Genomic DNA, 27,872 nt, shown 5'->3' on the forward strand with positions numbered 1-27,872 from the left:
AGAAAACAAAATAAATACTATTCCTTATGAAACGTAAAATAAGAAATAAATTAATTCTTACACATGTACAACATTTAACTTAGATTGGTAATACCCAGTTGTTGCTGTATCTCATTATTCACTTAGGACAGCTCGAAGCCAGCCTGCTGCTCGATAGCTGCCACCAGCTTCTTCCGTAGCGTCTCCTCATCTTTGATCAACGGTAATTTGAGCAAGTTCAGGCATGTACTGGCCGTCGGCATTCTGTCATCACTCCCCGATGATTGAATGCAGAACGATGGATTCAGCTCCTACAGAATAAAACACTATTTAATATTGATCTACAAGTAAAATGCACGTACCTTGAAACCAAGAAGTGGTGGCCTCGAGCAGCTCGTGACGAACTTTAGGAGCATCTTTTTCTGAGTGTCCGTGAAGCTGCGCAGAATCTTCCAGAAGGACACGATGATCGGATGTTCATCGGTGAATTCGCCGCCATAGGCTGTGTGCAATCTCAAATCCTCAATATCCATTTCCTGGAAATCTCCGGCGATGATAATTTGCAACTCGTTGTGATTGAACAGCCGCAGCCATTGAAGCGGTACGACGCTGTGTATACCGTGTCTGAAAGCCGCGCATTGCTTCTTAATTTGCGTATTGAGTTTAAGATCAGCAAGCCGATGGATGTACTCCAAGCGGTTGTAGTTTGTCACTGGAATGTTGGCGCCGTTCGGCTTTAATTCGATCACCCGCGTCTCTCCCAAATCATTATTAACCAAGGTAAAGTCTAGACCCAAATCCTGCACGTCCCCTTGGTAATCGCGTAAATATAGCAGGTTTCTGTAGAGCACCGGATCTAAGGATTTTAAATAGTGAGCGCTCGCCCTGTCCACTAAGATTTTGGCAAGGAAGAACTCGGCCAATGGCAAATCTACTAGAATATTCTCCAAAATTGCCTGAAAAATACTTGGTTTACAATCTAATCGATTTCGTATCTAAGGGTATGGTATACTTTTCCGACTAATCTACCGATGAAGTAGTAGTGATCGGCAAAGTTCGGCACGAGTAGATGAACCTGAGGATTTGGATAGAGAGTGTTATCAGCGGTGAGAAGGAAGAAACCTCTATTAGGGTCGAACGCGGTTTTGATGACTTCGTTGATGAACTCCTTGAAGATGCCACCACCGTCGATACCGGCTTCCTCCAATCCCACGTTATTTATAAATTGAATGCGCACTCTGTGCTTCATATCTTCATCTGTAAAAACAACTCAATCGTATATTTATTTATTGCATTCGTTTTTCTTTACCGTCTTTGGAAGAAAATTTATCGAAAGCGTCCTCGTAAAGGTAGTTCCGACGTACGGTGAGGGCATTGTCCAGGTAAAAGTCGCTCCTAAAACGGGTTTCCGTATTTCCCAAGCTGTAAAAGCACATCTGCCGTAAAATCATCACCCTCTGGCTGAACTCAATCATGAACGGAAGCTTTTGCAGCATCGCCAACGACCGCTGCTCGATCGTTGAAAGAGGCGGATACACCTCATCTACACGTAGACATCAAATATATTTAGATAGAAACGAGAAGCGAAGCAGAACGCGATGTTAGTTACGAGAATAAATTCAAAAAACTCACAGTCCTCGTCGAGAATGATGCCGCTAAAAGGGGCTAAAGTCTTGGAGAGGTAATCCCGCTTGGTAAGGTCGGGAGAGATCGCGATCCTGCGGCTGGTCCAGAAATCCGGATCACAGAAATTTTTGCGCACGTCTAATGTGTGTAGCATCTTTACCGTCTTCAACGTGCTGTTGTACAAGTGTAGAGTATCCGGAGACACCTTGACCTTCTGTTAATAAACATCAATTATCAATACTACATCAATAAAACAACCGCGATGAACTTACAGGTGAGGTTCGGCAGAGTGGGAACGCCATCTCGATCATATTCAGAGTAACGCTCTTCAAAAGTTCACACATTGACTTCAGTTCGGCCAAGGTAAATGTTTCGCTAGCATCGGTTGTTTCTGGAAATCAAATATCTTTAAATTGCATGCATTCACATGAAAAATTCAATCTTACCTGAATCCGTAATAGTTTCCGTGTAGAATGTGAACATATTGCAGAAAACGGAGATGGGAATCTGCGCATCTTTCCAGGCATTCGGCGAGTTGGTGATTAGGTCTTCGCGCTTCTTGATCCACCCCCAGAGCTTATTTAGGAAGGTCCCTCTCAGCGTCAGCATGTAAAGCAACCTGTACGAATACAAATATCAGTCTCCATAAATCCATTACAATTAAAACTTCTAGGAAATTACATAAACTTCCTTATTGGCTCCCTGAAGACGAGCAGCATCGAATGACAGAGCTTCGTCAATGACTCAACTACCTGCATATCATCGCAGTTGTCGGAGAAGTAGCTGAGAATGTTCTTCACGCGTTCCGTTTTATTGAATAACAATAGAAAATCTTGTAGTGTAACGTCTTCATCATTAATCTCCATCATATCCGTGTCGCTGTCCGAATCAGCGTCTCTAGCCTCCAAAGAGTTCGACATGGTGTGAAGGTCGCAGCTTAGTCGCGATAAAATCAATATGCTGTCGCTATTATGAACTGCAACACGATTCAAAACAGTTTCAAATTTAAACTACGTAGTTTGTAATCGATGTTAATAACAAAAATGATCATATTCCAGCTTCAGCTTTTTTTGCGTGAAGAGCATCTTACCGTAAGATTTAGGTTCAAGGGCAAGTAAAGAATATAAGATGTTGTTGCAAGTATCAAATCTCTTGTTCTTCATGAAGCTTATGAACGCACTATAGGGGAACTTGTTGTGCTTGTCAAGGTACGGAATCAGGTAGTTCTTAATCTTGTATGTGATGTGCGGCATCATGAAGTACTTGAGGTATTCGTCGAGCATCTTACAATTTGATGCAGAGATGTACTCGAACGGTCTGTTGATCATGCGTTTTGAGTAATCGACATCTTCGTTCTCGTGCAGATGCGTCCTAAATTCCTTGTAATATCCTGAAAGATAATAAAAAAATTGCAAATCTAACGGTAATTAATTTAAGAAAATGGTACCTTTGCCGATTAGGTATGAAAGCACGTTGCAATTCTGCGAGAAAATATCGAGAAAGTTCGAAACGACGGGCGTAGATTTGGGTTTCGAAATCAGCTTCAGACAATTGGCGAGAAGTCTTTTTATCAGCCAACTGTATGAACCGTTCTGAGACATCGTCTGCATGACGTTTTCCTGTCGGGCGATGAGTTGCTCGCATGTCGAAATCTGCAGAATTAAATTAAATGTTTAGGCGTAACAATTCGTGCGCACGAAGAAACGTACCAATCGGAATACATCTGTTTCAGGATCGTAGAAAAATAACAGCTTGGAAATGAGCTGCTGTTCCGAGCATTCGCTCTTGTCGAAGAGTTCGCGCTGTTCCTGCTTCGCCTTCTTCCTTGCAAGATAACTGCGTGCGTACGATTGGATAACACCTGTACTTTTTAATCGTAAACGCTCCGCCTGTAAAGATCGTTAATTATATTTTAAATCAAATGCTATGTTTAAAAATTGTTACAAGATAATTTAACAACCATCGTAGTTATCGCTGTAAAATTCATTAGTACCATGGTTAATTAACTATAGCAACCCATCCAAAAACATGAACAAATATATTTTTAAATTCAATATTGGCCGGGGTAGCGCAAGCGCCATTCCCAGACTACCAAAAATTGTTGACATGAGAACCACAAGGATCGCTCCAAGGGTCAGCCTTACTAAGGCATGCAGCGAAAAGGCCTCACCTCGGGGGAGACCGCCTTCTTGATCACGATCCCCCCATTTCTCAGTAAGTCATAATGTAACGTAATAACAAACTCATATAAAATTTACCAAAAACTCTTCAAAGTTTATCAAAGAAGAATCAACGGCGACATCTATCTACTCAACATTCTATACACATTGAAATCGTGCTTGCTTTGGCAATGCATATATTAAAAGTTGTCGCTCATGATTTTGCTCGAAAAATATGAGCCTTTTTTATAGTGGGATAAGTCCACTTTTTGGAAAAAATGATTTAATGATAATTTTAATAAGATACAAGGATATTTTATATTTATAATCACACATTCAATTGATCAATACTTTTGCCAATATTTTTAAATTAATTCAAACGCAAACCCATAATATCTTGATGTATGAAAAATGAATTTATACCAATTTAAAAAATAACGGCGCATATAATTCTTGAATTATTTAACTGATTACTTAATAGCTAGTGCATATAATTCGATATTCAAATCAAACGCAAATATTCATATAATCTAAAAGATATTTTTGCAAGATCTAAAAAATGATTATTCATTGTGACTTATATAAGCAATATCAAAATTATTTTGCATTTTTGTAATAATACCTTCTAAATCACACTTAAAGTACATATTTGATTCAATGTGCATTATTTACAAGTATTGTAAATCAACAAACATATTGTCAGTTGTCTTGGATACTTCATGTAAATAAACAATTAGTTTGTGATTAGTTATAGTCATTTGCAAATCCATCCTCACCTGACGTTTTTGCCTTTCATCATGTGCCCTCTGCAGCAGGATATCCCTGGTGTTCTTCCTGCTGGAACCAGACAGATTCTGTTCAGGTCTGCTCCTATGGTTGCCATCAAAGGCATAAGACATCTTATAAGCTGGAAAGCAGAATCACATAAATAATGAACTAATGACAAAGGAATGAAGGTTCCAATTGTAGTTCAGTGGGAAACAAATTTGTAAACAAAAATCCATAACCTAGACATTGTCATGCAGAAAAAAATGATAAGATGTTGCTTACCCATTCTGCAGGTTGTCGTAGGCAGGAGTAGAAATTAATTCAGAGTATTTGGAATCAGTCCCAACGATGGGTCATAGCTGTCCAAGGTTTTCTCTTTCGCAGCGATGTATCTCAGCTGACACATATGACGTTTCTGAAAATCAGTGATCGCAGTTTTCAGATGGCCGGTATTATAGTTCGACTTTTCAACGCTTGAAACCTAATTACAATTTGGATTGCACACATTTTAAAAAATAATTTAAACTTTAAAATAATTACAGAATAGTTGAAGAATTATCGAAAATAATATAGAAATCCATTTACTTAATATATTAACAAATTTATTTATTTCATATTGAAATGGGGGTTGCATAAATACTAGGTGAATATTTAGATTACTCCAAAATTTTATTCTAACCAATAGAAAGTAATAATTGTAACTAATTAAATTTAAAAAAATAATTAATAAGTATTTGCAAAAAGGATGTAGACAAATTAAAGAAGATGTAAGATTTTCCATTTATTTTATTTTTTTGAATCTTAAAGTATTTAACTATTTTCTTAATAATCTTGCTTTTCTTTTACATGGAGTGTTTATTCGCAGGCTTTGACCAAAGCCTCGGCAACTTCGACGGCGATGGCTGCTTCGGCGCGCGCCTAAAACAATGTTCATTAGTTTCAAGAATTCAATTCCAATAAGGATTCTTCAACTCACGAGGTCGGTGCTTGCAGAGGAAAGTTCGCTCTGGGACTTGTTCAGAACATCCCTGGCGGCGCTCACGTCGATGTTTTCAACTGGGCAGGCCTCTTCAGCCAAAACCTAACAATACAATTTATTAATATCTTATTTATATACATATTTTAAAACTTATATTTTACCTGAACAGAAGAATCATCATTGATGGTGACAGTTCCACTGGAAACAAAGATCTTCTTGATGTTACCTTCATTTTCAAAGACAGTGACAACTCCTGGTTTCAGAACAGCCAAAGTTGGTACATGCTTGGGAAGAATACCAAAGGAGCCAGAGAAGGATGGTACATCAACTTGTTTCACTGATTTAGCATCGTAGAAGACCTGAAGATGCAAACGAGAAAGTTATACAACTGTTTTTAGAAGGAAGTATTAGTGGATATATTACCTGGTTACCAGCAGCGAATGTGAAGCTCATCTCATCAGAGTAACCACGTTTCGCCATAGTGGCGAAGGTTTGACGGTTGAGAAGACGAGAGAAGGAGCGAATAGCGGCCATCTCTGCAAATAATACAAAAATTTAAATTATGTAACTTAAACACAATTATTGATTTTTTTTAAAGTAATACAATTCACGCAAATAAAATAATAATATGTTTATCAATGAAACAGTCTTTTATTACTATCCTATCCTGTTCTATGAAACTAAATAAAATCCAATTGGATAATAAAGAAAGAAAAAAGAAAAGATAACCTCCTATTTGGGATTACATAACTTTTTTTTGGTAATTTGTTGATATATCATAATCTGAATTGAAAACCTATTAATTTTATGGGTAAGGTGCCGGTTTCATATCATTTGAATTATTCTTACTTACTCTTTGGTTTAAATTCTTTCAAAAATTAGAAAATACTCAAGACAACTACTGGAACCAGCTGCAGGACAACCCGATGACTTGGGGAATTTCTCGCGCTAACGTTTGCAGCAGATTATCTCACCAAAGCTAGTGGCACCAACCTAAACTACTTATTTCAGCAGGATAAAAAAGTAGTTTTCAGTTTTTATATTACTTCCCTATGTTATATGTATATGTTGTTACACTTAGTCCCACTTAGTCCCCACTGAGCACGCGGCGGAAACTGACACAAATGCACAAATATGACTATAACAGAAATATAAATAATGAATAGATGAAAAATATTTGATTATTTGTTAATCCTGATCACGAAAATATAAAATGAAATGTTTGCTAATGTTATTATTATTTATAGCATTTGCTGATATAAGATATATGTGCAAACACGTTTAAATATTTGTTTTGACATAATTTGAAGTAAAGCTTTTTTTGTATAAAAAAAACTAATGTTTTTAATAATAAAATCTTAAAGCACTTAATAACAACATCTTATCATTAGTTTAATCACGCTGTTTTCATGTGCCAGTTATAAATAACTTGCTTCTAGCGAATCCACAAAGATGAGGCGTGTTGTAGTTCTTTCGGCCATCCAAAATCTGGTAAACGGACTTAGGGGTAAACTTCCCAACTGCGTTATATACGAGTGCAAATCTGGTACAGCAATTTTCTGTTCTTTAACTTTATTTAATTGTCTTTCAATATCTCAATCTATCAGCTAACGACGAGGAGCTGCGTAATGCAGAGATAATCATCGGAGATTACGATCTGATAGGACCCATAGTTTACGATTTGAAAAAGGTAAAATTGCTACACGGTACATGGGCTGGAGTGGATAAGCTGCTACCCTTCGTGGATGCCAATAATCCTCCACCCTTTCCTGTAGTCAGATACTCTGGGGAACAATTTGGAAGGATTATTTCAGAGTATGTGGTTGCCTCTATTGTAAATCATGAAAGGGAGTTATTTAGAGTTTATGAAAATCAGAGGGAATCCAACTGGTGCAGGGATGGTACTATTATGCATCACAGGATAATCTCGGATTTGAATATAGGCGTTATGGGCATAGGGAGTATCGGAAGTGTTTGTAGGTTCAAAATTCGTCGATATAGGCAACTTAATTTGCATGCTATTTTCCTAACATTTCAGTGGGTCAATTACTGAAACATTTCGGTGCCAAGGTCAATGTCCTGGGTCGTAGACCTTCCATCGATAAAGAAGAATTTAAGTACGTGCACGAATATTATCCGAACGAGAGATTGAAGGATTTTTTGAGCAAGTGCGATTATGTTATTAATACGTTGCCCAGCACCAATGCTACCATCGGACTTTTGAATGGGGATGTTTTAAAGAGTTGCTATGGTAATTGGTATCATTTATAAGGAATATTATCATATTAATTATTCTGTTTCTACTAGAAAGGAAAAGCATATTTATTAATGTGGGTAGGGGGACGATCATCGCTGAAGCAGATTTGGCGAATGCCATTAAGAATCGGTGGATTTCCGCCGCTTACTTGGACGTCTTCCACGAGGAGCCGTTGCCGAAGGAGAACATACTTTGGAGAATACCCGAGGTAAGCTTAATTGACTGGTTGCAACTGGAATATTGTAAACTTTTTTGCAGGTGAAAATAACTCCTCACGTTGCTGCTGTGAGTCGTACCGTGGACGTGGTAGATCAGTTCGCGAAGAACTTGGAGCTGTTCGACGCGGGAAAGCCGATACCCACGAAGATTGACTTCCAGAGAGGCTATTGATGCATCGACCATACGTTTAATAAATAAATACAAAATACACATAAAACAATAGTAGAAAGGAAAAGAAATAAATTACACTTGGCGTATGTACAAAGATTGAAATAAAAAAAATATATAGGTGAAGATAACGAAAATTATCAATGATTAAACTCTAGAAAACGTAATATGAATATAGTAAGCAAGAGTGCTGCCATATGCTGCGCGTAATCCGATTATATAACTTCATATTTCTTGGGTATCACTGCACACAAATTCCATACTTCTGCGTGACTTGAGGGGAATGTGTGGAAGCGATGGCCATCAGCAGAGGGACATCGTTAACCTCCAGTTTAAGAGCGGAGGTAAGTAGTTCCATGCTGCAGAAGTCAGTGGTGAGAAGCATCTGCGCCATGGCTTTGGATTTCATGCAGAACTCCTGGAGACGTTGTTCGATATGCAGAATACACTGAAATTTAAACAAAGTATAATATTATTGTTGGTGGTGTGGTGATCGTATTAAACTCACGTATTCTGCGGGTGTCCTGAGTCGCCACATTTGCAAGAGCGATTCTAGCATGTTGGCAACCAACTGTGACATTCCAACGATTACTCCCGTGTTCTTCCTATCGATCACGTAAGTATGGCTAGACATTACATGAACGTTCCTGGAAAAACTAAGAATTATGACTAATAAAATTAAATTTAAAATACTTACCAGGTGTCTACGTTGCCAATGACCGCGACGGCTTCGTCGACGGTTTGATCTACGAGAGGATGTCGCGCTTCAGAGATGAGGTCACGCTTCAATTTTGCTTCCCACTCAGTTTTAGGCGCCCAAGTGCCCTGAAGGACCATATCGGAAACGTAGTGATCGCCGACACCGCGCATCAAGGAGCTGGTGTATGCCCAAAGCGGCATCATTTTTTTCTCTCCCTCTGCTGACATCGGCATCGGCAACTCCACCAACTTTAGAGCTTCTGGCTCCTTGTTCGTCGCAGTCGTTCTAACGAACTCGGGTTTCGTTAACACCACTTCTTTTACCCTTTTGACTTCTCGCCGTCGATCCTCTAGCACCAGATCGCTGGTGAATTCTAATTCAGAAGCGTTCGATGGTGTGGTCAATGGTTCTCCTAATTCGCATTTGGAAAAGTCGATGTTGTCTTGGAAACCGCTGCAACAGTCCTCCAATTCCTTCTTCTGGTTATGCGATAGGTGAGAAAGCTCGATATTTTTACTCTGCATGTAGTTCTTAACGATCTGCGGGTACTGTTTCAAGTTGAACTTGACACCAGAATACCTGTATTTCGTCGCTTGATCGTTGTGTTTGACTTTGGTGAGTTCGGGGGGTTCGCTCTGCGCCCTCACATCCGGCCTCTCCAAACTTGCCAAGATCGAAGTGTACGACGTGCTGGGCTTGATCTCTGCCCTTCCATTGTACTCGAAGAAATCTGAATCTTTGAACGGGAATGTTTCTGTTTTCGCATCATCCTCTTTCAAACCAATCAACTTTTCGTCATCGCCAAGCACGAAGATGACACCCTTTTCCTTCTTCGCGCTGAACACCCTCTCGATCTGTTGCTTTGCTTCAGTTATATCGATCAACTGCTGTTCATCCCCGATGACCTGCAGCCCAAGATCGGTGAACTTATCAAGCGTCAACGAGTTCAGATTAGATTTGGTTTTCTTCAAGGAATGTTTATTCTGTTGCTGCTGTTGATGGGGTTGTTGCTGATGCTGTTTCTCTGGTTTGATGATCTCGCGCAAATAGTCTTCGTACCTTTTGTAATTTTCCTTTGGAATGCAAGAGTTTATTTGACATATGACGTCGACGGTGCGATTTTCTCCCTCAACATCGGATCGTGTTAAACTACGTCTGGTTAGACCGGCGCATCTGATGAAGTATGTGAGTACCTTCAGGATCTTCGAAATCAGCTCTGATTTACTTTCCGGGCCGGTGATGATTGTGTGGGACATTTTGGATGGATGCCCGGTAGCGCCGAACAGATCGGTGAGTTGACCCCAAAGCGGATTCGCAGCATCCTGTATCTTCGCTGCCTCTTTGTCGCCGGAGAAGTCCGGACACGAGGTCGCCACCCAACCGAGATGGTGGGTCAGAACGGCCGTCACCAACGTGGACATAAAACTAAAAATAATAAGTTATTGCTTTCGCACTCGTTAAACCACGTACATAGAAATTAAGTCATTAAGTTAAAACGATTAAATTAATTATTTTAGAAGATGAAACTATTTATTAACAAATTTATTTGAAAATAATTATTTATAGTTACAATCAATAATATGTCACGTCAAAGACAAGATATTTATAGTATTTTTTGAATTGTTGAAATTTAGGTAATAATTCGTTAGCCCTTTGGCCAGCCTATTAATATATATATATATTTTATTTTATGTTAGAATTTATTTATGTACATAATGTACTTTTTTTTCTTATATATTCATGTTTGGCCAATTAATTATTATTATTATTATTTAGGTAATAATTACTTACAAGTTGGTGTGTTTTGTATCGACGCCCTCTATCAATTCGCACAGATCCCGGACGAAGGTCTCTGCGACGTCAGATCTGGCGTGCTCATTGGAGGTCCGGAGAAACCGCGAGATGCTGAAGAAGTTGTACTCGTCCTGTCGCCGGTTGCATAAATGCGAGCCGGAAGTGCTTCCGGCCGTAATACTGAATAAACTATCACAGTTGGCGATGACTGAGTGCCAAGCGTTGGCGGTTTGATGGGCGCCGGTGAAGAGGTCCACGAACCATCGTCCCGCACTCCTCGCGATATCGAACATGCTGGACACGAACACGCTGTGTCTGACGTACGCCTCCTCCACGCCGCTCCGAACCCTCCAGAGCAACGAATCGATCAGTGCCGCGTGTTCCATCAACACCTCCTCCAACGATCTGCACGTTAACATCATCATTAAAGATGTTCATGAATCATTCAATCTGCAGTACTCACTCTTGCAGACCCAGCTCTACGATGATGGCGAGTCCGATTTTGCTTCCGTGCGCGCCTCTTTGGTAGCGTTGATGATCTTCAGAGTTACAGAGAGAGCGATCCAAGGAAGTGGTTGCCGTCCTCGCCCAGCGTTTGGAGAGGTTGCCCGAGCACGAGTTCCCTACCGCAAAAATCTATAATTAACTTTTGGGCGGATCATTTTGGGCTGCATCCAATTAATGTCTCCCGCATGTCAATACCTTGAGCCAGGTCAATCGGAATCGATTGGGGCCCGCTGCTTATCGAACTCATCGACTGGTCCCCGCCGTAACCAGAAGAACTTATCAGACTAGAGTTTAACACCGGAACGTCTAGAGGCACACTTCTCGTCCTTTTGCAAACTATGAAAGACCAATTTAATACAATTAATCTATTTTTTAAGGAAATTTTACAATACCCAAGAGCGTGTCGCTTGCCGTACTGAGGACAGATTGATCGCTGCAAGAGGTTGCGGAACTCGTTCCAGAATCCTCCAGCCGAATGGACCGTTCCACATTACCGGAAGTCACGTGGATGTGGCTGGGTGCAGAGTTCCTCATCTTCGGTGGCCGGTTCCTCGGACTCGGAAACACCTGCAACAGAAACTAGTCGATGAACCAAAACATCTACCGTTTAAGTAACAAATATTACCATAGAGCAGATGACTTGCTGATTCGGATTAGCGACGCTGTGGATTTTGTACGAGGTTCCCCTGTAGCTCATCCCAACAGACCCGAAGATGAGTTCACCCAAGTAAGCAACGTCGCTGCTCGGTTTCGTATACTGAAATTAGTCATTCGAAGTTAATTTCTGTAAAGGTTTATCCTGCGAGTCAGCAGCATCTACCAGGTAACCGTAACCGTTTCTCGTCTCCATGAAGGATCGCCTCCGACCATCTCCCACAAAGACATCTTCATCTGGCACCAGGATTTTCTCCACAGAGTGCGAATCAAACAGCAATTTCCTTCCACGAAAATCACACTCCCTGAACACGGTTACCCGCACTTGATCTTGAGAGAACGTGAACAGCTTTTCACTAAACGCATCAAAGGATAGTTAGTGGTAGGTAGGTTCTCATTAATATTTTCTAGATAAAAAATATATTTCAGATAGAAAATCAACATATTTAAGAATATAATTTATAGATTTCCGTTGCATTAATCTTATTATTATAAACATAATTCGTAGATCTTGAGACGTCATAACGCAGCATACTACAAATATAGGAGGTATGTTTTTGGTATCCATAGTGTCAGATAGACAAACAACACAAAACTACTAATATAATATTATTTCATGAATATTTTATTTTCTTAACCTTAACATCTTAACATTTGTTTACATCTTACTACTATTTACTGTCAATATACTCTCGGATGTACTTTGTATATTTGTATCATGATAACGCATCATGAATACAATTAAAACCTTTTTTTTAGAAAATAGATTTATATAAATTTATTATTGATATAAATCTCTTTTGGCCCTATTTCTACCTTTTAAGTTTATCGGCCTCGGAGAATCGAATCAACGACCTTTTGTATCAGATTTTCGTGATACAGGCGACCATTAAAACCTTATTTTCCTTTTTTTTATCATCTTGAACGCAAGATATTCCGGTTGCATATATGGGCACTATATTTATATCGATTTCATTGTAATATGACATTGTCGACGAAAGTTGCATACATATTTTGGAAATACATAAAGCGCCATCTTGCATTTGGCCGCGTGATTTAAGCAAAGTGGGTGACCCTTCGTCCGGGTATTTTCTCTCATGAGTCAACGGCATGCCACGAAATGCAAACATAAACACCACGAGGAAATTAGCAAGTACTGATAAATATTTGCACGTCGACGCAACGCGGAACAACAGTCACATGTGAAGCCGGTTGCGCAAATACTGTACGTGTGCTCGTTTGTTTATTTGCTTTGTCTAGGTCGACGATTTAAAGAGACGCGTCTTCTTTAGTGGATTTTGCGAGAAACATTTTGAGGATCCGCAATGCAGAAAGAAGAGACAGAGTAGTCACATGAGACATGTACAGAATCCACGCACGGCTCTATTTATAAACGCAACAGCACGCGACACGTGATTTGTTGATAGGGCTTGAACAAATGTCGACGACGCAATCGAAGCGCACATTGCAAAAAAAAAGAGAGAAATAAATGTAAAAAAAAATAAATAGGAAAAGAATGTGAAGTTATTATTAATTCGGTGGACCAAAAATAACGAAACAAAAAAAAACTTAGTGACCTTTGCTAAGTAAAAGGAAATTATTTATAGGCACAATCATCGGTGCGAAAAGTATGCATGAATAAATGATGCATTTATTGATCGGCGAGAATCCGGTTTCTTTGTGCGATAAAGACGTCATGCGATTCGAGTATAAATAGATTTAAATATCTAACAACAACAATAACATTTGATAAATAGCGGCGACGTATGGGTCTGCAAATGCGGTAATTGCAGCAGCCGCATCGGAAGAAAAGGATAAGAATCAATTAGAAGAAGCGAGATGAAATAATCACAAGCATTTGACTCACCAGCCGCTCGGCAGGTGACAGGCTATATATAGGTTATGTTGTTTCATTGTTTTTGTTGTTATTTGTTGCTAAGGGGATTTACCGTGCGTCCGGATGGCACCTGCGGTTCGGTTTTCTCCTGGACGAGCTGAAGAGCTTGTTGAAGAAGGCCATCGGATCACGACATCCTACTGCTCCTTCCGTACTGCCTTCGGCTAATGTTGCCGCAGGCAGACGATACACACGCACTCGAGGAGTTTTTCTTCAGGTGGCGATGATGCTGCGCTTCGAAGGGAAAGTGCACACAACCTGTGTTGTCTTCGGGAAACGATCGATATGCATGTACGAGAGAGTGCCTTCGAGGATGAGCGGATAGGGAATGGCTGTGTCTGTGGAGCGAGAAGGACGGAAAGCGACGGCTCTCGCGCGCGCACTGTAAATAAAATACACATATACACGTACCGAAAATCACGTGCGTCGTCGTCCCCAAGTCATATGATGTTCGTGTGTGTTTAGGTCAGTTGCGTCTGCACCAGTGAACTTCAAAATGTCGTCACATTCGTTTGTCTTTAAAATATTTCAGAAATATATTTTGAAAACTGCCAACTTTCTACTTATTTAGTGAAATTTGGTTCTCAAACCGAGTTGTTTTTAATTTAGGTTTTTTTTATCTGCATTACTACATATTATATTCATATTCGAATTACAAAGCACAAATAATATACTGTATCAGACTCTTTTTTTTTAATATAAAGAGATTTATATCAATTATTTTTGATATAAATCTCTCAGGGCGACTAATAGCCGAATGGTTAAGTCGTCCTATCTGAGGCCCTTTCTGAACCCTCTTGGTGTTTGCAGCAATAGGGAATCGTTCATCACAGATGGACAGTGAAATGAATGAGGTGCAGCATATGGACCTTCAGCCAAGTCGATGGACAATGACAATGTAAAGGATAGCAGCAGATTCACAGTCAAAGGAAATAGTGGAAACGCAGAGCATCAATATACTACTGAAGTTAACCTACAAGACGACAGCCAACCAACAAATTAAAATCAAATCATCATAATCGTAACTATCCACCGGGAAAGATTACCTACCTAATGTCAACCGCGATCTTAAATTTTCTCAATGTTCATATTGATGAACAGATTGTGAATAAAATTATACGACATAAAAAAAATAATATAAATCTCTTAGCCCTATTTCTACTCCGTTTCGGGTTTATCGACCCCCCACAATTTTTTGTTGATATTCAGGATTGAACCAATTTTTTTATATCGGATTTTCGTGATACAGGCGACTAACCACACGGATACATCCGCCCTAATTAGAACTGTCACATATACGAGATGGGTACTTTGTTGTTGTTAAGATTTTAGATATTAAACTCATACATTTTATATTTATCAAAATGTCACATTAATTACAAAATGGTTGATACGTACTTTTTTGTTATTGTTGCTAACAGTCGCGGATTAACTAAAGTTGGAGCTCGTAGGAAAATTATTTGTGGGTGCTCGCATATATACTAAAGACAATAATCTATTTTAAATATTATAGAAAAATGTTTTGGTTGGCTTGAGGCCCCTAGACATGTGCATCATTGCCTTAATGGATCCGCAAATGTTTGTTGAGGTTTAATAATAAACAGATTAATGTTATGGTGTATAAATTATAGACGGTCTCCGGTTCTCTGTGTATTTGATTGGATTTGGCACCTTGATGAGGACGATGTCGTTGTTTAACTTGCTGTTGTATTATGGATGGATTAGGTTTTGTTGACCGACTTCGTTTTCCTTTATGGAGACACCTCCTATTTGCAGACGGAAGCTATAGGCTCTGTCGATGTCTTTGTATAGTAGTTTGATTACCCTTCAGCGCAGTGAGCAGCGGCAAGCACCCATTGGGCATGGATCAAAGCACCACCGCAGAGGAAGCTTCCCTGTGGGTTGATGTAGTTGACGGCCACTTGCCATGGGAATTTACCTTGCTTCGCCGGTGATCCGGATGCGGCTGGAGTAACCTCCGGCATACAGATCCTTCAATGTGATGATCATAATAGATATAAACTTACTTCTGGAGCGGCAATAACTAATCGGTAATAACTAATACGATAAGCGCCAAAAAAAGGAAATTTAGAAAGATCAATAAACAATCAACATTCGTTATCACGTCCGATTTCAAATCGATGCAAATTGATATTTGCTTTGTTTGTTTTGTTCTAATATCACTAATTTAACATTATTAAAATTTAGTTAAATATATTGCAAAAAAAAAATTAAATGTACAAAAGCGGTAAAAGTGTAGTTCCTTGAAGAATACTCATCTAAACTCGATTAAAGATATAGATAATCAAATATACTTGTTTACATTAATTTATTTAAACTAACACAAAAATCTCTTAATTTTCACTATAAGATTATTGTAATTCAATGTTCATAATTATTCATAAGATAAAAATGGTTTATCATTGTTCAATTTATTGCTATTCCATTTGATTTGCAATAGTTTTTTTTTCAGAATCCCTAAAATGTCGATTTGTTATTCGGTGATTACGGAGAAACGATTGTAATTAAATAGCGATAAACTTGCATTGTTTCACTACTAAAAAAATCATGAAATATTATTTGATATATTATAATCTTCATCTAAACTTGTTCAATTTTCAAATTTGATATATTCAGATTGCCATCCGATTAATTCAAATCTTATAGACTATTGAAACTAATTATTTTATACAAAAAATGTGAAATGAAAAAAACAAAAGTTTTACTTTATGAGCTTTCACTGCTTATTTTTGTTGTTGGTGTTGTTGTTGTTATGTCTGAAGTTTGAATCTAAACACGACAATTTCGGTAATGATTGAAATCGAACGTTATCGACGCTTTGTCAGGATTAACTATTTTGGGCTCGTTTTGCCACGAACGACTGAGAGAATATCCCAGACTGTTTGAAACTGGACTATTCGAGAAACTAAATACAGTGGAACCTTGCGTACCGAGCTTAATTCAATTCATTCCAGAATCTTATTCGTAACGTGAAACACTCGTTAAGCGAAACTATTTTTCCCATATAAATTAATGAAAAATGCTATAATAAAATTAGAAAAAAAAAACTTATGTTTACAAATTTTATAGAAATTATTTTTATCAAAAATTAATGCGTTAGTGATATATAGAAATGAATGGCAGAAAACTTGAAAAACAAAATTATCAAGAATATGTTATATCACAACTTGTTCTTCCGGTTGAAATTATTTTTATTAAATTTGTATTATTAGCTACCTACGCCGATGACGTCGCGATCCTGTCGTCCAACGGAGATCCGGTTATTTCTGTGCGTGGACTCCAGAGTCATCTCGACGCGTACCAAGGGTGGCTCAGGAAGTGGCGGATCAAAGTCAACGAAACCAAAACCAGCCATGTCACCTTCACCCTCAAAAAGGGAACCTGCCCTCCGATCACACTGAACAACAAAATCATCCCGCAGGCCGACGATGCCAAATACTTGGGCATGTTCTTGGATCGCCACTCACGTGGAAGAAGCACATCGCAACCAAGAGAAAGCAACTGGGCATCAAGTTCGCGAAATTGTACTGGCTGATCGGCAAAAGATCTCCACTATCCCTCGACAACAATACTATTAATTTATAAGACAGTGCTGAAGCCGGTGTGGACGTACGGCATCCAGCTTTGGGGAATAGCCAGCAATTCCAACATCGAGATCCTGCAACGCTTCCAGTCGAAGTGCCTGCAAACCCTGGTGCAGGGTCCTGGTACGTGACGAACGACACGGTACACAACGACCTCCACATGAACACTGTTAAGATTGAAATTCCCATGTTCAGTGCCCGTTACCAAAACAGACTGGAAAACCACCCCAACTAAAGAGACACAACACTCTTGACCTCCCCTTTAGAAACTAAAAGTTAGTTTTCATTCGAGTGAAAATTTTTATTCAAATTTCATAATGTCGTCAAAATCAATGTTTATTTGGGTTGTTATTGTCATCAAATTATTTCTTTTTAGTTAAATTTATAATTGTTTATAGGAAGATTTGCGATGGGAAATCGTTTCGCTCCATGCTTGTTATTTTGTTTATCTGTTTTTTTTCTTTTTTGTCAATGTCAAAAAACTGTTCAACTTGTTGCCAAAATTGTGGCAGATTGTGAATGATAAAAAAAAATGTATTCGCTTTGATTAATAGTTGTGTACAATTATGTCAGTTGCTAAGGTAATAAGTGTAATAATTTTGAGGGTTGGTATTGAATAATTGGAAGTTATTGTTTTGAAAAATATTTATATTAATGTTGTTCTGTTTTTTTTTGTATTGTCATAGCAATTAATTAGGTTTGTTCGTTGTTTCGATCGACTTAGACGGAGATGCCGGTGTTGTCGTGGATCCAGTCCAAGAAGGATTCGGTACGGACGTATCCGGATGGGTTTCCGCTGGCGCAGCCGGCGCTGCTGACGAAGGAAACGACACCGACGTGGGTAGCTTCTCCGTTCTCGATGACGACCAATGGGCCACCGCTGTCACCCTATTTCCCGAAAGACATTTTTAATTATTTCAATTTTCGATTGCTGTTTCGACGCTTACGTTGCAGGTGCTGTGCTCTGGGAAGCCCTTGCAGCAAACGGTAGACTTGATGATGGTGGCTGGGCCGTAAATGGCGGCGCATTCGGCGTTGGAGATGGTGACCAGTTTGACAAAGTTCAAACTATTGCTGACGGATCCAACTGCAGAAAATATGCATATGTATAAGATTCAGCGATTTATCTGGAGTAGTAAGAAAATTATGCTTACAGTCGCTGGTTTTTCCCCATCCGCTGACGGTGACTTCTTGACGGTCTCCGACAACGCTTCCGCGCTTCGGCAATTTGACTGGACGGATGTTGTCGGTGAATGAAATTGGGTTTGGCATTTTGATGAGGGCGATGTCATTGTTCAAGTTGTTGTTGTATCCTGGATGGACGATGCTGTAGGTGGTGGAGACCTCGATGCGACCAGCTTCGTTTCCGTTCAAGGAGACACCTCCTATTTGCAGACGGAAGCTGTAGGCTCTGTCGATGGAAATATTTGAGTTTAATTAGATTATTTCAAATATATGTATAGTTGGTTGCTTACCCTTCAGCGCAGTGAGCAGCGGTAAGCACCCACTGGGCATCGATCAAAGCACCACCGCAGAAGAAGCTTCCCTGTGGGGTGACGAAGTTGACGGCCACCTGCCATGGGAATTGACCTTGCTTGGCCGGGGATCCGCTGATGATGCGGCTGGAGTAACCTCCGGCATACAGATCCTTCAAGGTGGTGATCTGAGACTACAAAAAAGAGAAAAACTTTTAATTCTGAAAATTAATTCAATAGCTAGAAAAGATATAAACTTACTTGAGGAGCGGCGAAAGCCACAGCGGCGAGGGCGAGGACGATGAAACACTTCATGATTCGTCTATGTTCGGATTCGGAAACAGTCCGCCCTTTATATACTAAAGCGAAGCCACTTTACGGTAATCACTAATCCGATAAGCCCCGAAAAAAAGTAAATTTAGAAAGAGCAATAAACAATAAACCTTCGTTCGTTATCACGTCCGATTTCAAATCGGTGCAAATTTATATTTGCTTCTATTTTTATCGAATAATTGTTTGTTTTGTTCTAATATCACTAATTTAGCATTATTAAAATTAATTGAAATATATTGAAAAAAAGGTGAAATATTAAAAAGCGATCGAAGTGCAGTTCCTTGAAGAATACCAAACTGAGCGCGATTAAACACATAGGCAACAAAATTGTTTACAACAATTTATTTAATCTAACTACCACAACCCAAATTTTACCTAATTTTTAACTTTATTGTAATTAGATGTCCATAGTTAATTTAATATTCAAAACAATTATTACTTTAATTGTTTCTATTTTTAAAGTGAAATTTATATATATTAAGTTTAACATTAACTTTATTTATAAGATAAAAATGCTTTATTATTGTTCAATTTATTGTTATTCCATTTCATGTGCAATAGTTTTCTTTCAGAATCCCTAGAATGTCGATTTGTTTGTTCTATGATTACGGAGAAACGATTGCAATTTAATAGCGATAAACTTGCATTGTTTCGCCATTAAAAAATCAATAAAATATTGTTTATTATATTATAATCTTCATCTAAACTTGTTCAATTTTTCAATTTGTTATATTTAGATTGTCATCTCATTTAATACAAAAAATGTGAAATGAAAAAAAAAGTTTTACTTTAGAGTTTTCACTCTCAATTTGTGTTGTTGTTATTGTTATGTTTGAAGGTTGAATCTAAAACGCGTCTATTTCGGTAACGATTGTAATTGAACGTTATCGACGCTTTGTCATGATTAACTATTTTGGGCACGTTCCGCCACTTCAGTGGCGATTATACTCGGATTTAAAGCAGCTTTTCCAATTTTCATTCCGATTTAGAAATTCGGTTACTAGATAAGATTGCACTTTACAAACGCTGTTCAGGCTTCGTTAAGCAATCCCCCGTCGCGTTTCCTCCTAATGATAACAAATATCAGTATGCAAATGTTTTGTTTGTGTTTTTTAAGCGAATTATTTTTTAATGTTATCATATTTTCAATACTTCCTTATTCGTTAAATTGTTACCATGACAAATATTTTTTACTATTGACATGCAGCAATACCTCGCATAGTGCGGGTAGTCGGTTCCGCCAATATCCCTGGCTGTTTGAAACTGGACTATTCGAGAAACTAAATACGGTAGAACTTTGTAACGAGAATTTTACAAGTAACGTGAAACACTAGTTAAGCGAAACAATTTTTCTCATATAAATTAATAAAAAATACTGCAAAAACTATATGTATAACGTTTATTCAAAGAAAATTATATATACCTCGATTTACGAGCACCTCGCATAACGAGCATTTTGCTTAACGAGCAAAATGAATTGTAATAACAATGACTCGTGCAGATAACAAAACAAAAATGCTGACCTCGAAAATATTTAAAAATTTTAAGAAAAATAGATTTTTTTTTATTTTACTCATTTAATATTTGGTTTCTCAAAGCCCATTGTAGAAATTTAATTTATTTTTTTTAATATGTTATTGAGTAATTTATTGTTGCAATAAATATTATTATTTACTTTCTTTCAATTTAGAAAAATAAATATCCAATCCCCAACCCCCGATATCGGTCCGCAGATCAAATGGGCCCGGTACCAAGAAACATATTTTTTTTCCATTTTATTTATTGTGGTGTATTTCTCTCAGGTTTGTGCGACTTTTTGTAATTTTCGTATTATTAAGTTGCGTTGTTATAAAAGTCCTTGTGAGTCCGTAAGGTCAAAAAGGTTGGGGATCGCTGCCTTAGTACATAATATTAATACGAATATTAATTTTGTAGTTAATTGTTTAATAAAATGAAGCAACCCAACTTTTTCTTGCTGTTGAAAGTAAAAGTGTTTTATAGACTAAAAGCAGATATGAAATCGTAATACATTTTTCTTATTAAATTTGTATTTACATTAATTAGTAATTGTGTATAATGTCAGTTGCTAAAGTAACTAGTGTAATAATTTTGAGGGTTTTTAATAGTTGGAAATTAGTGTGTTGAAAAATTTATTTATTATTAATGTTTTTATGTCTTTTTTTTTGTACTGTCATAACAATTGATTTTGTTTGTTCCTTGTTTTGATCGAGTTAGACGGAGATGCCGGTGTTGTCGTGAATCCAGTCCAGGAAGGATTCGGTGCGGACGTATCCGGATGGGTTTCCGCTGGCGCAGCCGGCGATGTGAACGAAGGAAACGACACCGACGTGGGTAGCTTCTCCGTTCTCGATGACGACCAATGGACCACCGCTGTCACCCTATTTAACGAAAGACATTTTTAATGATTTACGTTTTTGATTGATCTTTCGATGCTTACGTTGCAGGTACTGTGCTCTGGGAAGCCCTTGCAGCAGACAGTGGACTTGATGATGGTGGCTGGGCCGTAGATGGCGGCGCATTCGTCATTGGTGATGGTCACCAATTTGACGAAGTTCAAATTATTGCTGACGGATCCGGCTGCAGAAAATATAAATATTTGTGTTAATTTCAATAAGTAGAAGAGAAAAATGTTGCTTACAGTCGCTAGTCTTTCCCCATCCGCTGACGGTGACTTCTTGACGACTTCCAATAACGCTTCCGCGCTTTGGCAACTTGACTGGACGGATGTTGTCGGAGAATTTGATTGGGTTTGGCATCCTGATGAGGGCGATGTCGTTGTTCAAGTTGTTGTTGTATCCTGGATGGACAATGCTGTAGGTAGTGGAGACCTCGACGCGGCCGGCTTCGCTTCCGCTCAAAGAAACACCTCCCAATTTCAAGTTGAAGCTGTATGCTCTGTCGGTGGAAATGTTCGAGTTTAATTAGATTCTTTCAAATTGATGTATAATTGGTTCTTACCCGTCAGCGCAGTGAGCAGCGGTAAGCACCCATTGGGCGTCGATCAAAGCTCCGCCGCAGAAGAAGCTTCCTTGAGCGGTGACGAAGTTGATGGCTACCTGCCATGGGAATTGGCCTTGCTTCGCCGGGGATCCGCTGATGATGCGGCTGGAGTAACCTCCGGCATACAGATCCTTCAGGGTGGTGATCTGAGACTACAAAAAAAAAGAAACCGTTTTAACTTCAATCTAAGAACCAATAAAGTAGTAAACTTACTTGAGGAGCGGCAAAAGCCACGGCGGCGAGGGCGAGGACGACGAAGCACTTCATGATTCGTCTTTGTTCCTATCAGATCACAGTATTCCCTTTATATACAAAAACACAAACTTCCCACCGATTCTATTCATCGTCACTAATCGGTAATCCGATAAGCTCGAACGGGAAAAAAAGTAGAAACTAAAAATAAACTTAAAAGAGAGCAATAAACATTAAGTAAAACACAGTGTTATCAATGCTGATTTGAAATCGGCGCGAATTGATTTTACCGCTGAGGGAAATAAAGATTACATGGGATTTTGCAATGATAAATCATGTGACTCTCAAAAAAAAATTTGGTCATGCCAGCACCATAAATAACTTGAGGAGAGATTAAGAAAAATGAGTTGACTTATCGAAGGGATCGAGCTTGCAACGGGATTACGAGATGAAGTACTTCTTGCTTCTCGGATTGTTTACAGTCTACGCGCAGGTATTTTTATCCTTCTTATCTATCTATCGACAACATTCAATAATACATTTATTGGATCAAGAAAACTAAAAATAAAACAATTAAAAATGAATGTATTTTTTTTTTGTTAAATTTCTAGATGTAAATGTTAGAATTTTTTCAAATGTGTACACTAATATTTCGAAACATATTGCAATGCGCTTATAGAAATGTGGCAATAGTTACATATGGAACGCATGAAATCGCTAAGCTGTAAAATCTAAACAAAAAATTTTAATTGTAAATTATGCAAGATTATTTTCTACAGTCACGAATTTGTGTTTTAAGTAACAAGAAAGATGATTCAAAATAAATTATTCTAAACATATATAGAAATGAAAAGAACAAAATAAATATATATATAATTTCAAAAAAGTCAGCTGATACAAATGCATATTGACCATAGGTATTTCTGCCCTGTAATTTATTATTATTAAGATTGCTAAGTAACATGCATATTCATTTGGTAATGTTTGGTAAGTACTTGTTACATGTTTACAAACTTATTTTTTGAATACATATAGATACTTATATTTTGTTTATTGAAAGTAATCGAATAGATTAATTAAAACAAGATAAAAAGTTTAGGAAAATCTTATTATTTGTCATTGTTTTTAAAAGAATAGAACTAAATATTACGAAGTAATACTTAATTTGGTCTCAAACAAAGATTTTAACCTTTTGGCATCGAGATTTTTGTTGTTCTTAATTTAAAAGATCCTAACCATTAAGTGAACATATTTACATAACATGATTTGTAACATAATCTAATCCAATCTACTAACATAACTTAACTTAAGTCAATTCAATTAACTCGTACTTACCCCTACTAACACCACTTTTGACTTATACCTGTCAACTTATCCCACCTAACTTAGTTTTACTTTGGCTTTCACAGTAAAACTTGTTTATTTCTTATATATAAACTCTTCTATTCCTGATTATCAGAGATGTTTTCTTTAATTGAAAATTAGATTGTATATAACTGTTTTAAAAATACTTTTGTTTTTACTAGATTTGTTTAAACTTATGAAATCAAATTATTTATTGTAATGCCAAGATTGATGCACAAAGGCGAATAATTGGAGGTTTACTGGCCAAGGAAAACCAAATTCCGTGGCAGGTCCTTCTTACACACGATATCTCCAACAACCGGTACTTCTGCGGAGGAACCTTAATTAGCAACAGATGGATTGTAACCGCAGCTCACTGCACCTATGGGTCTGTCCTAGAATTAAACAAAAACAATAAATAAAACAATTTCATATCTTCAGATGTTCCCATTTCAATTTGCGTTTGGGAGCAATTAGGAGGAAGGGTGAGGAAGATGGAATGATCGAAGTAAACGCAAGTGAAATTATAACCCATCCGAAGTACACCGAAAGTAAACATAACTACGACATAGCTTTGATTAAAACCTCTTCAAACATCAAATTTACCAAGAAAATCCGGCCGGCTTTGCTTCCAAAGAAAGGAGAAATCATCGGAGCCTATAGAAGAGTTCTCGTCAGCGGATGGGGACAAACTGCAGACGGTTTGCGTTCATAATTTATAAATTTCAATAAATATCTATATTTCTTCTTCAGTGGGAAAAGCTTCAAATGAATTGAATTTCGTCAATCTGATAACAATCTCCAATGATGAATGCAATAAGGTGTATCGCTTCATAGATGAAACGATTCTATGCGCTCGGGGATGTCCGTCGAATAGCACATGCTATGTGAGTTTAATTTTTGTTCTTCAATTGTTTTTATTAATCGTTTTTGTTTCTAGGGCGACAGCGGCGGTCCAGTTGTTATATTAAACAAGTCAAAGGCGACTCTGGTTGGCGTGGTGAGTTTCGTTTCTGAATCTGGTTGCGCCAGTGGAGATCCTTCTGGATACGCGCGAGTCGAACCGTTCCTGGATTGGATTCACGACATAACGGGAATAACGATTTAATTACCACATATTTTGGCCCAACCAGAAAACACCATTACCATGAAGAAACCGCATGTTTAATATGTAATTTATCGATTCGAATATATAAAATAAGCAACTCATATCGATTTTGTCAACGTCACTTTCATCGGTATTAGATTGTACTTCTTTTCGTGAACACTTATGAAAATTAGAAACAATTCCTGGAACGACAAGTCACAATTCATTGTGTATCAATAGTTTAATTATTTCTGTTTAAAATTATCCATCAATTACTATAAATAATGCTTATCGTGAATTTTAGAAACAATTCTCGATGCTAAAAATAGTTTAACTTATTTGATATGAAACATGCGATGATAACGTGAGGATACTTTATGTATTCCTGGATACTTTGCGTTCCATTTTGTTAGTCATTTTTCTTACAATTTCTTTTGCTCGTTAAGCAAAATGCTTGTTATGCGAGGTGCTCGTTAAGCGAAGTTCCACTGTATTGAAGACATAAAATTATTAATTTGTTCAAAGCTTCTTCCACTTCATACAGACAACAATGTTTATTTAAACAATATTAAGTTATTGTATTTGATGACAAAATATCCAGAATATAAAAATTATTGTTTAAAGGATTTATTCAACTCTTCTTTTGGAATAAAAGAAAATTCTACTTGTCTACTGTCAAATTACACAAATATTGAAATTGGAACAACGATTATGTATACTGCATTCAAATACAGATGTGCACGTTTTGTTGCCTATAAACAGCAGTCTCATAACTGAATAAAAATTAAAATGTTGAATTATAATATCTAATAGAAAATTACCAACATAAAAAATAATCTTTGAACTTGTAGATAATACTAAAATTCGTTCTTTTTCCTTTAAATCTTTAAGTAAAAACAGTAAATTAAAGTTAATCGTCAATAAAAGTATAATACAAAAAATGAAACCGGTTCGCTTAATGGATTTGCAAACATGAATAATAGTAAACTGCGTAAATTTCAATTGATTGTCAAACATATTTTTTTTGTATGTAAAGGCAATTAAAAACAATCTGTAAAAAAAAATAAAGATTAAAACATTTTTTTCTTAAAAAAATATTTGCTTCTTTATAAGTAAAACAATGTGATTTTATTGCTAGTTAAAAAATAACGAGCTTATGAATATTTTTGTGTTAAAACAAAAACTGGAGAAAACAATTCATTTTTTATCGTTAAGTACATATTTGGTGACAAGAAAAACACAAAATATTGGTTTTAGAGCATATAACTCTTTATTTTTTTTATTGTTAAAATTCAACTTAAAATCATGTAAGTGAAGAATCACTTTGTATCTGTAAAGTATTTCCTGGAACATAAAGATTTAACAAACTAGTAAATTCTTTTTTTTTTAAGAAATAAATGGAACAGGTGGCTCCACACAAAATTCCAATCCGAAATTAAAAAGAAATGAAAGTTACTTGTCATAAGTTATATGCAAGTAACTTAACCTTAAATTATCTAACCTATAAAACTAAACTAAAATAAATAGTTAAGTACATTTTATACTTATTTTATCGATATTGAAATTATGATAATGATGTATGCTTAATCAGAGATATTATTGAAATATGATTATAGCAAGGAAATTGATTTAGATTATTATTTTCCGTAAACAAATAATTAAATCTTGTAGTCTCGTTTAGAAATGATACTTTTATCGTTGTGAAAGCGTAAATACCAATTGTTTTTCAGTCAAAACAAATATTTTAATCTATTTTGCAATTGTATATAAAAGATTAATTAATTATGCAATTCGAATTTATACATCAGTATATAAGGCGTCAGAACATCGTTGAAGGTGTGTTAATATAAAATGAGGTCATTTATTCTGCTCTGTGTTTTTGTAACAATCGCTTTCGTTCAGGTGATTAAGTCCAGATTGTTTTTAAAACAGTTTTTACAAAATTGATTTTCAGGCGGATAACGAGAGGATTATTGGTGGACAGGCTGCAAAAGTTGGTCAAATCCCATGGCAGGTATTGGTAAGGTATCGAGTGCCTGGAGGCATGTCATATTGTGGAGGAACTTTGATCAGCAATCGTTGGGTGATAACAGCCGCACATTGCACCAGAGGGTTTAGAATAACAGTTTGACCCAAGTGAGCGTTCACTAATTATCTAATTTTAGGGCTTCTAACTTCAGCGTTAAGTTGGGAGCAATAGAAAGGAGGGGTAATGAAGTGGGCAGCGTCGAAATTCCCGCCAGCAATGTTATCGTTCATCCAGAATACGATGGATACTTGAAAAACGACATTGCTCTCATCAGAACCTCCAAACCCGTCAAGTTTACCAACAGAATTAAACCAGCGAAGCTTCCGAAGAAAGGTCAGGTGGTAGCTGCGAATACGAGAGTCTTCCTAAGTGGTTGGGGTCAAACTCAAGACGGTAGAAACAACGCATTACACAAGAAAGTAAATTACACAAGAATTGATTGCATTTAATTTACAGTTGGTCCGAGCATTGATTATTTGAATTACGTTGCGTTGACTACAATCAGTAATGAGAAATGTAGCACTCTCATTACCAACATTATTGAGTCACAACTTTGTGCAGTTGGTAACCCACCACAAAGTGCGTGCTACGTGAGTTTGAAAAATATTTCAAAAGAAGGCCATGTTAATTTCGAATTCTCTTATTTTGCAGGGTGACAGCGGCGGACCAGTCGTTATATTGAAAGGAAACGAGGCTACGCACGTCGGCATCGTGAGTTTCGCCAATGGGAATGGTTGTAGCAAAGGTCCTTCTGGATTTGTGCGCATAGAATTTTTCCTTGATTTCATTCATAAAAATACAGGCGTCTACTAAATAGGATATTTTGTGAATCTGGTCTTACAATAGTAGTTTAATAAATATTATAAAGTTACCATAGATTGTTAAATAAAAGAAATATTTGCTGCTGCAGATTAAAGTATTAAACTGTTTGAACAAAAAAAATATTTTACGTCCAATGCTGGTGTCCAAAAAGCTGTGGAAGGTAACAATCGAAAACCGAGCAATATCATGATTTGTGTTTTTTTCCTCACAAAAAATGCAGATTTATACGTCAGATACTTTGGTGCCCATACTAAGAA

The 27,872-nt window shown here is 37.3% G+C and overlaps 6 protein-coding genes across 6 annotated transcripts; 2 read left to right on the forward strand and 4 right to left on the reverse strand.

The window, feature by feature from the left end:
* Positions 1-26: 26 nt before the first annotated feature.
* LOC108568703 (ubiquitin-protein ligase E3C) lies at positions 27-4,965 on the reverse strand. The gene is made up of 13 exons (XM_017929932.1): positions 4,815-4,965; positions 4,541-4,671; positions 3,315-3,494; positions 3,053-3,257; positions 2,696-2,995; positions 2,287-2,581; positions 2,052-2,224; positions 1,878-1,996; positions 1,612-1,819; positions 1,289-1,522; positions 992-1,236; positions 342-935; positions 27-290 (listed from the first exon to the last, which is right to left on the reverse strand). Exons 1-13 carry the CDS (start codon positions 4,816-4,818, stop codon positions 123-125), a joined length of 2,856 nt encoding a protein of 951 aa, XP_017785421.1. The 5' UTR covers positions 4,819-4,965; the 3' UTR covers positions 27-122.
* A 407-nt stretch (positions 4,966-5,372) lies between these two features.
* Positions 5,373-6,475, reverse strand: LOC108568698 (ATP synthase subunit delta, mitochondrial). Its single transcript, XM_017929924.1, has 5 exons — positions 6,365-6,475; positions 5,935-6,047; positions 5,673-5,870; positions 5,509-5,613; positions 5,373-5,450 (listed from the first exon to the last, which is right to left on the reverse strand). The coding sequence occupies exons 2-5, from the start codon at positions 6,043-6,045 to the stop codon at positions 5,388-5,390; spliced, it is 477 nt and encodes a 158-aa protein (XP_017785413.1). The 5' UTR covers positions 6,046-6,047; positions 6,365-6,475; the 3' UTR covers positions 5,373-5,387.
* Positions 6,476-6,826: 351 nt separating this feature from the next.
* LOC108568697 (glyoxylate/hydroxypyruvate reductase A-like) lies at positions 6,827-8,203 on the forward strand. The gene is made up of 5 exons (XM_017929923.1): positions 6,827-7,057; positions 7,119-7,487; positions 7,550-7,762; positions 7,819-7,976; positions 8,027-8,203. The coding sequence occupies exons 1-5, from the start codon at positions 6,964-6,966 to the stop codon at positions 8,156-8,158; spliced, it is 966 nt and encodes a 321-aa protein (XP_017785412.1). The 5' UTR covers positions 6,827-6,963; the 3' UTR covers positions 8,159-8,203.
* A 167-nt stretch (positions 8,204-8,370) lies between these two features.
* On the reverse strand, positions 8,371-14,124 carry LOC108568695 (folliculin-interacting protein 2). Its single transcript, XM_017929922.1, has 10 exons — positions 13,760-14,124; positions 11,977-12,166; positions 11,782-11,913; positions 11,549-11,723; positions 11,352-11,492; positions 11,113-11,272; positions 10,647-11,054; positions 8,853-10,280; positions 8,664-8,802; positions 8,371-8,603 (listed from the first exon to the last, which is right to left on the reverse strand). Exons 1-10 carry the CDS (start codon positions 13,828-13,830, stop codon positions 8,397-8,399), a joined length of 3,051 nt encoding a protein of 1,016 aa, XP_017785411.1. The 5' UTR covers positions 13,831-14,124; the 3' UTR covers positions 8,371-8,396.
* Positions 14,125-17,942: 3,818 nt separating this feature from the next.
* LOC108568660 (serine protease 53-like) lies at positions 17,943-22,450 on the reverse strand. The gene is made up of 10 exons (XM_017929867.1): positions 22,355-22,450; positions 22,100-22,293; positions 21,780-22,036; positions 21,579-21,718; positions 21,354-21,519; positions 19,049-19,146; positions 18,788-18,981; positions 18,467-18,723; positions 18,260-18,399; positions 17,943-18,200 (listed from the first exon to the last, which is right to left on the reverse strand). Exons 1-10 carry the CDS (start codon positions 22,406-22,408, stop codon positions 18,033-18,035), a joined length of 1,668 nt encoding a protein of 555 aa, XP_017785356.1. The 5' UTR covers positions 22,409-22,450; the 3' UTR covers positions 17,943-18,032.
* Positions 22,451-22,768: 318 nt separating this feature from the next.
* Positions 22,769-27,622, forward strand: LOC108568663 (chymotrypsin BI-like). The gene is made up of 9 exons (XM_017929868.1): positions 22,769-22,826; positions 23,905-24,065; positions 24,119-24,378; positions 24,431-24,564; positions 24,618-24,782; positions 26,719-26,876; positions 26,930-27,186; positions 27,250-27,383; positions 27,445-27,622. The coding sequence occupies exons 1-9, from the start codon at positions 22,782-22,784 to the stop codon at positions 27,604-27,606; spliced, it is 1,476 nt and encodes a 491-aa protein (XP_017785357.1). The 5' UTR covers positions 22,769-22,781; the 3' UTR covers positions 27,607-27,622.
* The last annotated feature ends 250 nt before the right edge of the window (positions 27,623-27,872 follow it).

This window comes from Nicrophorus vespilloides, unplaced genomic scaffold (assembly GCF_001412225.1).
Source record: "Nicrophorus vespilloides isolate i.1.1-1 unplaced genomic scaffold, Nicve_v1.0, whole genome shotgun sequence".
Taxonomy (NCBI): Eukaryota; Metazoa; Arthropoda; class Insecta; order Coleoptera; family Silphidae; genus Nicrophorus; species Nicrophorus vespilloides.

Excerpts from the sequence above, each read along its gene's own strand:
- LOC108568703 (XM_017929932.1), bottom strand. Across the intron at positions 3,258-3,314 it reads AAACAGATGTATTCCGATTG|ATTTCGACATGCGAGCAACT; the intron begins GTACGTTTCTTC and ends TTAATTCTGCAG. Across the intron at positions 2,582-2,695 it reads CCTTGAACCTAAATCTTACG|TTCATAATAGCGACAGCATA; the intron begins GTAAGATGCTCT and ends ATCGTGTTGCAG.
- LOC108568698 (XM_017929924.1), bottom strand. The coding sequence starts at position 6,045 with ATGGCCGCTATTCGCTCCTTCTCTCGTCTTCTCAACCGTCAAACCTTC. Across the intron at positions 5,871-5,934 it reads CATTCGCTGCTGGTAACCAG|GTCTTCTACGATGCTAAATC; the intron begins GTAATATATCCA and ends TTGCATCTTCAG. Across the intron at positions 5,451-5,508 it reads CCTCTGCAAGCACCGACCTC|GCGCGCGCCGAAGCAGCCAT; the intron begins GTGAGTTGAAGA and ends ACATTGTTTTAG.
- LOC108568697 (XM_017929923.1), top strand. The coding sequence starts at position 6,964 with ATGAGGCGTGTTGTAGTTCTTTCGGCCATCCAAAATCTGGTAAACGGA. Across the intron at positions 7,763-7,818 it reads TGTTTTAAAGAGTTGCTATG|AAAGGAAAAGCATATTTATT; the intron begins GTAATTGGTATC and ends TGTTTCTACTAG. Across the intron at positions 7,977-8,026 it reads TACTTTGGAGAATACCCGAG|GTGAAAATAACTCCTCACGT; the intron begins GTAAGCTTAATT and ends ACTTTTTTGCAG.
- LOC108568695 (XM_017929922.1), bottom strand. The coding sequence starts at position 13,830 with ATGGCCTTCTTCAACAAGCTCTTCAGCTCGTCCAGGAGAAAACCGAAC. Across the intron at positions 11,724-11,781 it reads AGCAAGTCATCTGCTCTATG|GTGTTTCCGAGTCCGAGGAA; the intron begins GTAATATTTGTT and ends TTTCTGTTGCAG. Across the intron at positions 8,604-8,663 it reads TCAGGACACCCGCAGAATAC|TGTATTCTGCATATCGAACA; the intron begins GTGAGTTTAATA and ends TTTAAATTTCAG.
- LOC108568660 (XM_017929867.1), bottom strand. The coding sequence starts at position 22,408 with ATGAAGTGCTTCGTCGTCCTCGCCCTCGCCGCCGTGGCTTTTGCCGCT. Across the intron at positions 21,719-21,779 it reads ATGGGGAAAGACTAGCGACT|CCGGATCCGTCAGCAATAAT; the intron begins GTAAGCAACATT and ends TATTTTCTGCAG. Across the intron at positions 18,400-18,466 it reads ATGGGGAAAAACCAGCGACT|TTGGATCCGTCAGCAATAGT; the intron begins GTAAGCATAATT and ends TATTTTCTGCAG.
- LOC108568663 (XM_017929868.1), top strand. The coding sequence starts at position 22,782 with ATGAAGTACTTCTTGCTTCTCGGATTGTTTACAGTCTACGCGCAG. Across the intron at positions 24,565-24,617 it reads CGTCGAATAGCACATGCTAT|GGCGACAGCGGCGGTCCAGT; the intron begins GTGAGTTTAATT and ends TTTTGTTTCTAG. Across the intron at positions 24,783-26,718 it reads ACATAACGGGAATAACGATT|GCGGATAACGAGAGGATTAT; the intron begins TAATTACCACAT and ends ATTGATTTTCAG.